Source organism: Lissotriton helveticus, chromosome 1_1 (genome assembly GCF_964261635.1).
Source record: "Lissotriton helveticus chromosome 1_1, aLisHel1.1, whole genome shotgun sequence".
Taxonomy (NCBI): domain Eukaryota; kingdom Metazoa; phylum Chordata; class Amphibia; order Caudata; family Salamandridae; genus Lissotriton; species Lissotriton helveticus.
In genome coordinates, this window is record NC_136057.1 from 1,980,649,390 (window position 1) to 1,980,661,394 (window position 12,005).

Here is a 12,005-nt window from a genome sequence, read left to right on the forward strand (position 1 = left end):
CATGGTAGCCTGATGAACTTTGCCCCTCCCCCACAGCAACCGGCCACTCCCACAACCTCCGCATCATCTTGAACAGTAAGCTATGTATGAAGAAACACGTGAATGCAGTCTCTTCCGCCTGCCTCCACATTCTACACTTGCTCTGCAAGATCTTCAGGTGGCTCCCAGTCAACATCAGGAGAATCATCACACAGGCCCTCGTCACCAGCAGGTTGGGCTATAGGAACACGCTCTACGTAGGAATTGCCACACGCTCCTTGAAGAGACTACAGACAATACAAAAGTCTATCTACACTAATCCTGGACCTCCCTCGACGAGCCCACATCACACCCCACCTCAAGAACTGCCACTGGTTCCCAATCCTGAAGAGATGCCAGTTCAAGATGTTGACCCAAGTCCTGCACAACTAAGGACAAGCATACATCAACAAATGAATGGCCTTCCACCAAACGTCCAGGCACATAGGATCTGCCTCCCTCTTCTTCAAGGACAGCCCCATATCTGCCTATGCAAAGGCGGAGGACACTCCTTCTTGCACCTGGCTGCCAAAGCCTGGAATGACCTTCTCCTTCACCGCAGGTCCGCCTCATTGCTCCAACACTTCAGGAAAGAACTCAAGAGCAGACTTCTAAGCCCATGTACATCTTGTGCAAAGCCATGCTTTTAATCCTGTAGCCTTTTTAGATGGAAGTGGAGAAAGAATCTCTTTAAATTTGCACCCACAATCTGAGCTTTATGATACCGAGTAAAACATTTGTACTTATATACAGCTTACTTGCCAAAAGGTCAAATGTATATAAATAACCTATATAATCCACATTTGTAAAGCGCACAATCACCCGTAAGAGTCTCTAGGCGCTGGGGACCGTCGGAAAGATTAAGCAAGGTATTGCCCAACGTCACATGGTGCTGGGCTAATCTGCCGCCGGTGCCGGGGATCGAACCGTGATCCCCAGATTCCGGAGTCAGTCGCCCTACCCTTTGCGCCACATGCCAATGTAGACATTTAAATCACAAAATATTTCCCTGTTTTAAGCATGGCCTGTAGCCAGTAGTACAAAGGTGATCCTTTTCACAGACACAAGTGTAATGAATAACTGAATCATGCCTGCACCCCTGATTTGAACTCTGAGAGGCTGTGCAAATATTTCCACAAAATTAAAAATGACTAGTCAAATTTGACAATTTGATCACAAAAAGGAGAAGCACGGCAAAAAGTGTTATTTCCTACACTTGAGCACTGGATATAACAGTGAATACAGCTCAGTTTCTTTTGCCCTATATATTTCTAGATATGAAGGGATACAAAGAGAATATTTTTCTAACTCAACTGTAACATTATGTATTGTGTGCTTTTTACCGCTTGTTCTAACTGAATACTAGTAACAATAGGTAGAGGTATGTGCTGAAGAAGATGACTATTCATCGAGTTAGGCTAAGACATTCTATACTGTAAACTGAGGTACTTCCTGTTTTTTCCTTCATCCGATGTGTTAAAACTATCTAAAAGCAATTAAAATATATTGTATTAATTTATTCTCTTTTGATCTGTTAGGTGGAAATAATCCTGCATTTATTTACAAATTATATTGTATGTGTGTTCCTTGCTTTATATCTTTTTTCATATGCATAGAAATAAATGTGTCTCACATTCCCACTGGGTAACACATCCTGCTTCAATCAGGGGGGCATCACTTCTGCCTTATGAGCACTATGCTTAGAAGCCTTTTTCTTGCTACTAAGGGCGATTTTTTCTTGCTACTAATAGGTGCTAAAATAGTGTTACAAACTATATATTGGGTTTTTGCCTTTCCTGCTGGTTGACCTATTTTTCCGGTCTGCTAGGCTTTTCCTGCAAATCATCAGTCAACCCATTTTGTTTTACAAATGTCAATGATAATAAATGAAAGTAATACCTACTTAAAATGGACCGTGTTATTTGTGAAACATATATTGAACGATGAAAAGGCATCCTTGTTCATATTTGTCTCAAGTGGTTTTCTTGCCCATTTAATAAATGTGCCTGTTCTTTTAACTTTTACATATGTCCCCTTATGTGCATCGTTGTGCACCAATACTCTATTCTTCCCAAGTACTTGACAATAGCCTAACCTTTAGTGCAAGGCCCCTTCATTCAATCGACTGTAAATGTTCATTGTCCTAAAGGGGTTAATGGTTCATAGACTTAACCAAAGTCAAAACCAAGATCTTGCTGGTCAGACACAACAGTGTTACCAAGAACCATGTTCACGTTTTCTAAATCCCTCCTATATTAAACAACCCAGCCGGCTTCCTCGCCTGCGCCAAAAGCCGATGGGTACTTATAACCAACAACCTCTTTATAAACTCCAAAGTAAACACTCTCGTCGCAGAAGCAGACAATTGAGTCTGCTCAAAAAAGATCTTTCCCTAGATTGCCCATGATCATTACTATAGTGTGGTAGGAGCCATAGAAAATCGAAAACAGTTATACGCTTAAGCATTGTCTGCCAGTTTCTAAGAATACCAGATAGACAGACTTAGTAAAATACAAAACACAGGCTCAACCAGTTATTGAAAAGTTATCAAGCTGCGCCCTAAATCAACCTCTTTGCAGACAATCCCCTCCTCTCCTTTGACCAGTTTATAGAGGATCATGCTCTCCCCAGGGGGCAATGTCTGGCGTATCAAAAGCTATGATTGACATTCCGAACTCTGGTCCACTCAGGATGAGGAACCCCAAACCCACTCTGAATTGCAGACTCCACTGCATATGAGAACAGGTCAACACCTGATAACATGGATATACAAAGTAATAAAAGAACATACAGGGATCCCACTGGAGCCACTGAGGGGCAAATGGGAGAACGAGTTTGGACAGGCACTCCATAACACTGAGTGGAATAGTATGTTGGAGTTCCCTCAGTGAGTGTCACAGAATGCCCGCTTCAAGAGCATACAGTTCACAATTCTACACAGGGCCTACTTGATGCCACAGCAACTTAATCTCTATTTCCCGACCGTACACCTAGGCTGCCCGCAGTGCTGAGCGCCATCTGCAGTCCTGCAGCGTATGCTGTGGTCATGCCCTGCACTCACTGCACATTGGCAATCGATACACACCACACTCCGGGAGGTCACAACAGGTCCATTCATTAGCACATGGGAAGCTTGTGCCTTAGGAATTTTCAAAGGTTAGGAAATGTAGGGAGGTGAGAGTGTGCTTACCCTGCCTCGCCCTCCTCCTTGCCAAATGAACCCTCACCCTTTAGTGGAGAGCGAATCAAGCCCTTGCTGTGGCTGCCTGGCACAGATCACTGTGGTGATGGGGGAGGATGGAAGATGAGGCCCTGCATTACAAAGAGGCCCATCATTTCCAGAAATGTCCAATTTCCTGAGCCTGGGACACTCCTCATCACCATTTTCTGAAGCTCACCCAAACGACGATCTACTCCTGTGAACCAATCTGCCAGACCCCAACAGCTATCTTCCACACTAGGCAGCAGCTCATAAGCTATTCCACCGGTGTTACCCCTTCTCATTGCCACCAGAGGCAGTGGATATCCCACTGTCTTCTGAGTCCATTCCTTAATAAGAGCTTTGCCCAGTTGCCTCCTCACACCAGCTTTAAACCAAAAATCCCTGCACGCATCACCTCTAGTTCCACCCCGAATCCAGATCGCCACCCACATTTCCCAGTTTAAGTGCAACCTCCCGGTGAACCAGCAGGAGTCAACATCATAAGCTGGCACAATGCATTCCCACTCTGCCCCTGATATTGTTTTATTTCGCTGTCTGTAATACTATTCCTTCTGCCATGCATCTCCATCATTAATATGTGGCTTTAGACACTGCTGCTCGGCTCCACAAAATTCTATGTTATGGGGAGCTACTGATACTGTTTTGTTTTTTAAATAAAAACCTTCAACAGCAACAGTCTTAAAAAAGCTGTCTCCTAATTCAGAAGCCTAAATATCCAATCATTAGGGTCAGTGAAGCTCAAGAGACAATGTCTCACCTTGTAATGCATTGGTGATTTTCCTCACAGTATCTCATAAACAATGTGGTATCCTGGAGAGTCAGAGTGAGTGATGGTACAGTGAGCTACTGTAGTTTGGAATGTTATGGCATTTGGAAATTGGTACTTAAGCGACTGACGACTTAAATTTAGCTGAAACCTTAAGATCAAAGTCAATTTGAAAAACGTAACTAGTTATGGTTATGACACATATGGCACTTGATAAATTAGGATTTCGACTATGGAAGGAATTCAAGATGTTGTGACTCCTTAGACAGAAGTGATCTGTAGAGAGTTGACCTCATTGGATGTCTGAAGTAGTGAAGATACTATCTAAGAAATATTGCCGAGCAGTTGTGAAGTGTACCTAACATCTGGTAAGATACATTCATAATATATTCTCCATAAAGATTATTTTGCATTACAGTATGTGTTGAATATGTTTGTATTGCAGTGAAAACAAACTATCACAATTCTTACGACTTTTAGGGAAAAGCAAATGGGGGATATATTCCTTTATACAAAATTTGCATCACAATATAATTTGGGGCTTATCGTTGAGCCTAGGTGCTCTCCAAGAAAAAGCCCTTGTCTACAGAGTTAAAAAATGGAACAATGGCTGCAGGCATGTAGGGGTTAATTATGGGTGAGGAGTCTGCTGATAGAGGTGGAACTTGTGTGTGTGGGGGTGACAAGTATGCAGCAGGGACCAGCACAGAACTTACAGTTTGTGTAAAAGAGCCTGCTTCAAATTACACTGTATCAGCTATTCATGACACTTAGCCTGCTGGGAAAGCTACAAGCCGCAGGAGGGAGGCTTCAACTGGCCTGACGGTGGCAAAGATAAGGACTATTGGTGGTAACAATAAACCTGCATGGGGCATATGATGCATGCCTGTGGTTAGAAACAAAACAGCATGTGGGGAAGGTTCGCTGTGTTAATCTGAAATCCTAAAAAGTGGAGTGTGCACTGGGTTTCAGTAGGACTCCTAGGTTTATGGTTTCACAATGTTAGTGTGTTTGGGAGTTACACATAGGGCTGCTGTTAAGACAAGACTGAATCCTTCTGTAGCAAGCTATGAGACAAACTTCAACCTAGCATTTGTTGAATGCTTACTGACAGTACATTTATTAACATTTCTACATGCTTTTTGGTGTTTGCAAGGGTTCAGAAGGTTCTTCTGTTGGAATATACAACAATGATACTGAGTAAAGCATGAAGAGGCATGCTGGGCAGAATTTGCAAAGACTGGTGCACAGGTAGGTGTCACTTACTATTGTACTCTTAGCTTACTCCTGGAATTCAAGAATAAGTCATGGCAAAACCTTTATAAATTGAACTCCTGCTTGTTTTCCTGAGAACATTTCAGTTGGTTTCATAAAGGGCCCCGATATGTAGCAGGTGTTGGCTTGTACATATTTAATTTCATTTTCGGTATCCTTTGGCCTCAAGATATTTTTTGTAGTTATCTGCGACAATGCATAAGTGTGAGCAAAGGCAAACAAGTCATGACTCTCAATTTTTTTGTTTTGAGTAGGTGTGACTTACTTTTGTACTACTACTGCCTTACTTTTAATTCCCGGGAGTAGGCTAGAAGTTCTATGAAAGTAAGCGGATACACTCTGGGATAACGAACCTGCACTATATAAATGCCACTTGATTGATTGATTGATTGATAAGTGTCAGGATTCTTTTTTAGCAGGATCCCAGTGGGTTTCACCTCTGAAGGATTCTGTACCCAAGATGGATTTGCTGCCAAATGGGTTCCGATGCATGCCGGATGCAGATGAGCCATGTCCCTAAAGTCTGCTTGGAATTCTTGTAGGTCTTAATTATTTTAAGATGAATATCTATAGAAGCACGCAAGAAATTGCGATTTCTTTGCCATTTCAATATTTTTTGGAAGGTATGGCAGGATTGCCATGACAAATGCCCAGTTGTTGGTAGTTCCAAGGGTCGTCACTGACCCGCAAGGAGAGTCACCTCCAACTGGGCAGGGGCAGTATACTACGCACTTCAGCCTGGTCACTAAATATCCCCCTCATCAGAAGCGGAATGCCAGTGAAAATACCTCCAATATGGTGGCAAGGCGCAAGCCACCACTTGTTTTCAAGCATGCATAAATATATATTTTATGTAACCCCGCCTTGTTTCTCATTTCTGCCTTGGGTTCTAATTCACAGTGCATTCCGGATATAACTATGATGTAGGTGATTCGCGCTGTCATGAGCATTATATTTGTGAGATACTTAATTGTGTTCCCTGACCCTGCATTCACGTTTCCTTACTACTGGTTTTTGTTTCATAATCAAAGCAGTTAAAACGATTTTTTATCTCCCCTTTCCCCATTTGTCCCCAAGTTTATATTAATAGATTTCTTTCACCCTCATTTTAAACGTAAATACATTATATTTGTTAAGTATATGGTTTTCACTATTCTGTCTCTGAATGTTTACATCACTGTTAGTGTATTGACTTCGATATCTATCAGTTTATGTTAAATGTTCTTAATGCACATATGTGTCTGTTCTAAACAGAATGGTGATAAATTATTTTAAATTAAAAAAAAATCTTAAAAGACATCTCCCCGTGGTATTATGTATAAAAAAACAATACCACACGGATTGAATCTCTGCAGAATGGAATATGTCACTTAAGTGGAAGTGTTTGCCACTGTCACTTGGTCACTGTACCGTACCTGAATGTACTTGTGTATGTACCACGACGCCTGCTTGCCGTCATTCACTGACTCCACCGTTGTATTAGCCAGGCCTGCGATGTCTCCTCCTGCAAACACTCCCGGCTCGCTGGTTTCCATAGTTTCTGGATGGATGTCAGGAAGTCCCCATCTGTTAAACTTGATAGGTTCCATGGCCTCTTTCACTGCAATGAATTAAAAATCATGCATTGAAGCGACATCGTTTTAAAAGAACGCCGTCATGCTTGGGGTTGACGGATATTCCTAAACATAACATTTTAATCGCATTTTAAACACACCAGTGATAACAACGCACGATTTATAAACAAAAAAGTAATATTTTCGGCAAATTATTCAAGGGGACAGCAGTGTAGCAAGCCTTAAGTCCTTTGTGTCATGACGCAGAAATCCTTTTTTGGGTGGCTGCTAAAAGGAAACACTACATCAACATCCTTTGATTATTTGCCCCTATTGATTTTAAAGAAACAGTAATTTTAAAATCAGATTTAATATGGCACCCTGGTTTGTTGTTTTGGCCACCAATGTTCCGAAAATGCAAATACTTTTGATAAGACTATGTGATTGGTTTAAGCCATACATTTGGAATTGTACAGCTATTCTATGTTACTATTAACTATTCTGTACAACTAACGCTCTTCATATGCAGCTACGGGATGCCTTCCCTGAGGAATACAATGCAGGCGGATGCAAATTGCCAAGGTCAATTAAACGGAATCAGCCTGGCTGTCTCCTATTTAAAAGAAACATCCACTCGCATATTACAAGTACATTTCACCGCGAGTGCAGTTTAGAGACAGGTTGCAAACGTGTCCTGATATTCCTAGAATAGAACGACGCAGAACTCCGACTGTTCGGTAATGAAAGCTCACAGTACTGGAAACCATATATAGAAAAGAGAATTATCCGCAGGGCATTACCAATATTCTTCACAATGTTGCCCGAGGACAGTAAGAGAAACAAAGAAACTCAAGAGAGATTCATATAAAATATGAAGCCAGTGACCTCGTTTTTGGTTTGCTCAACACTTCTAGTGTCATTTATTAAATTACTAGAGACGAAACTGCAGCCTAGTTTTAAATGTATTCAGTTTTGCTTGGTTAATGAAAACATTTGAAACATAAAACAATGTCTTTCGCTTCTACAGGTTTTTTTTCCAGTGAGGTGAAAAGTTCTAGAAGGCAGGCACCCCTGGCCAATCCCAGGGTGCTATCACTCCGCCCCTGCAACAAACCACCTTTACAGCATTCTGGACATTTTAACATGGCGACTTCAAGTGGTGTATGAAATGACATTCCCTGGAAGCCACAGCCCTTACCTCAGCCTGACAAGGTTTCCTGGTCCCTTACCACCAAAACTTCAAGGGGGAACCGCTCCTTTGTTTGGCTCCAGAAGTCTGGCCTTCCTCTTGTGTTATTGTGGGCTTCCAAAATCCAGGTGCAGTGTGAAGAATTCATTAGCAAATAAAGATCTTCCCATCCCTTCCTTTCTCAGGAACTGGACCAAACAGTGTTAATTCCTCTATTGTGTGGTGAGGCCTTTGATCCTCCTTCTGGCCAGAACATTTATAGCCTTGGTCCAGTAGTAGAGATAAAGAATTTGAATAACGTTTTGGGGGCCCTCTATACCCTACAATGTGCTCAATCACAGTTGCATTCAAGAATAGAGTAATTTCCATTCTATTGCGGCACATTTTGTGATAGATATTTTGTAGTATTTTCACATATCAATACTGACTCAGCAAATATTTGACTTCGTTAATACCAGTTTAACACCCACATGCAGTAATAAGCAATTGAAACATGACCAGTCAACCTTTACTTAGGGCTTTCCACTGTGCAGCAACAATGGTCTCCGCAGTCTTAGTAAATGTAAATGTGTGTGTAATGTAAATGTGTTGGACTTGTAAAGCACACGGCTGCCCGTAAGCGTCCCGGCGCTGGAGACCGCTGGGGAACCCATCCTGGCTTTCCCAGCGAGATGGTCCCTTCTGGGTATCTCCAAGGTGAAACCAGGCATCCCCAGCGTCTGTGGGGGGCCATTGTAGAGATGAGGCAAGCTTAATGCCCAGAGTTGCCGAGTGTGATCCCTGGTTAGAGTAGGCACCGAAGCGAGAATTGTCGAGTCCGCTGACGCTGGTCCACGACCCTGCCGCGTCGGGAATTGAACCCTGGTCCCGGGCCGTTCTCTGCTTCCGGGTCTGCCGCCTCTAACCAGTGAGCCACACCACTCCACTCTAACCAGTGAGCCACTCCACTCCACTCCAAGATTTGATCCATTTAGTATTCGGACAAAATATTGAAAAAAAAATATTGAGATGTGGAAATATCGAGGTGGAAATATCGTGATGCACAAATATCCTGTGCAAAAATAAAGTTGACAAGACAATCGGTCTTGAGGTAAGTGATATCGAGATAAAAATATCTATTTTGTTAATATTGATGTTAAAAACATCTATGTTGTTAATATCATTCAGCAAATTATCATTGTTAATAATTTCATCTGTAATCATTTTGATGTATTTTATTATATATTTTAATTTTACATGTTATAAATTGTTTTGATACTTATGTTAATGATTTTTAATATAGATTGTAAATATTTAGTTGTTATTAAGTTTAATCAAATAGTTTATTGTAATTTTTAGTGCTGTCAGGGTTTTAGGGGTTTATAGGGGTAAAGGGTAGGACGTAAATTTTATAGAATTATTAATAATACATTTTTAATTAATACCAATTGATAATTAGTGATGGTAACTGTGTAATTAAAAAAAAGTTATATTAATGGTGCAGGTTGTGGGGTTTGTAGGGATATAGGGTGGGATGCAATTTAATTATGATCAAATAATAATAACATTTTAATTATTTGTATTTAATTAACTGATCATTAATTATGTAAATTGTGTAATTAATTAAATTTTTGTATTTATATTTTTGGGGTGGGTTGTGAAAATGGCATTTTTCACATGTGCCCCCCTGGCCTCTCAGCAATGGCCCACAGGGTGCGGGCCCTGTTTGGGGCCCTCAAAGTCCCTTATCCAACAGTCTTTCCATGGTGGTGGGACCTCCATGAACAGGCAGTCAGAAAGTGACATTGTTAGAAATGGGATTTCTGCTTGGCTAAGGATTGCGCCAAAGCCAGGGAGAAACCAACACTCTAGTCAGGGCAAGGGAGTTAGACACTGAGGAGAACCCCTGTTCACCCCCTTGGTAGCTTGGCACGAGCAGTGAGGCTTATCCCAGAGGCAATGTGTAAAGCGTTTGTGGGACACACACACACAGCAGCAACACACTAGGCACACCGAAAAAGAAACTCCACAAAAGGTCATATAAAAAAATAGCCTTTGTATTGTCTTAAACACATTAGAACCATAATCACTCATTTACACTGTGCCACCTGGCACGGGCAATATTCACAGGGGATTATATACAGGACCAGGCCAATCGCGCCACGGTCAAAACCATCAGAACAGGTAAGTAAATGCAAATATAAAACACAACCAGTAACTACTGGTACCAAAATGACCTAAGCATTATCATATTCGCCATAAAACCACACTAGGCCCAAACCTCATCAGCATAAACACATTACGCAATGGGCCTCACCAGCATAAACAAGGTATGACAGAATGTCCTAGGCATGTCATTAGGCCTAACCTTACGCATAAATTACATAATGCATAGATATCACATTAGGCATACACCATCAGGCCAGAACATGGTGTATAAATCTCATGAGCATAAGCAAGGTATGCAATCACTGTAGGCAGGAACATTTAGGCATTGGTCATCACGTTAGGGTCTGGCGCCATATCCACACTCTCAACTGACCCCCAGGCCAACTGGCCTTTTGCTGGGGCATCCACTGCCCTATGTCCAGAAAGTCAGGGCACTAAGGGGGACGTCACAAAGGGCCCCCTGGCTGCTTTTGGCAGCAAACACAGAGTGTGCACCAGTGCTAGGGAGGGGGGTGCAACTCTCCCCTTCTTTACTGAATGGCCCCAAAATGTTGCAGCTGCACGCAACTGCGGCGCAGCTGTGAGTGAACCAAAGCCTTGGCACTACGGGGCCCTAGGGAACACTGACACGGCTCCAGGCACTGACAATGTGCCTCGGTGGAGCTAAAATTGCCCCCAAAGAGAAACTTTTGAACCACAGGGGAGTCATATAACATATAAGAACGGAACTTCACGGACACTTTTTGTTAAAACATCTGAGAGGAGGCACAATTCCCTGGGGACTGCAGGTGAAAAACGTTCCAGTAATTTTCACAGAGGACGCTGAATACAGAAAGGGGTTCAGTTGTATTAATACAAAGTGTAGTAGGGACCTTATGGTCCACACTATCGAAACTGCACAAAGACTCAGTGCTAAGGAACTGGAAGAAATAGAATCTGTAACCCAGGCCATTAAAAACAGTCCCACTGTGTCTGATGCTAAAGCCTTATTGGAAAAGATAGAAAAGGAGATCTTGACTTTTAAGGATATCACCCTCAATAATAAATCAGCGCAGTACGAGAGAGATTCCAAAGCGTTTACACTTGAAAAGGCATACCCTTTCCTTAAGGACGAGTACTACACACAGCCAGAATCAAGGGGGGCACTTTACAACTTTCAGGGTAGATCCCGTAATAGGTTTAAAACCTTTTCAGAAACCTCTTCTTCATCTGAGTCTTCAGACTCTGACTCACGTGGGAATCCAAATAAAAAGCAGGTGTCTTTTTTAGAGAAGGGCCAGCAAGGAAAGACAAGGTTCAAGGTGCCATGGGAGATGCGGACCAGGAGGAACTTTTACAAATCGTGAAGACAACCACAGCAGTGGTCAATCTATCCCCGAAAATTCTTACGAAGGATGAAGAGACTGTACTGAACTTAGGATTGAAATTTGTCCCACGACAACAAACAGATTTTACACAGATGAAATTAGAGATCATCGAGTTCTGTCGTAAAATTAGACTTAGAGCCTTTTTTGCTAATCATCCGCCCATGATTGACAAAGAGACCACTGGGTTACGAAATAAATCAAATTTCGTCCCCACCCAAAAAATCCCGAAACAGGTCTATGCCTTTGAACAGATTATGTTATCTTCAATTGATAAATTGGAAAGAAATAAGAAGTTTATGCATCAAAACATAAGCAAAGGGCAAAGAATTGCTCTAAAAAGTTTAAGGGAAGACCAGTCAATAGTCATCAAGCAGGCCGATAAAGGCGGAGCTGTAGTAATTTTGCCAAGGGAAAAATATCTAGAAAAGGCGCAATCACAGGTTACTAATAACATCTGGTATAGAGC

The 12,005-nt window shown here is 42.0% G+C and overlaps 1 protein-coding gene across 2 annotated transcripts in view; it reads right to left on the minus strand.

The window, feature by feature from the left end:
* DPYD (dihydropyrimidine dehydrogenase) overlaps positions 1–12,005 on the minus strand; it is a 3,662,673-nt gene that overhangs the window by 1,540,923 nt on the left and 2,109,745 nt on the right. For both annotated transcript variants that reach the window (XR_013594885.1, XM_078644210.1), the window contains exon 12: positions 6,698–6,882. Coding sequence is in view for 1 of the 2 variants with exons in the window: in XM_078644210.1 (XP_078500336.1) it covers positions 6,698–6,882 (185 nt within the window). In the remaining variant the exon portion in view is untranslated. The remainder of the gene's footprint in view (positions 1–6,697; positions 6,883–12,005) is intronic.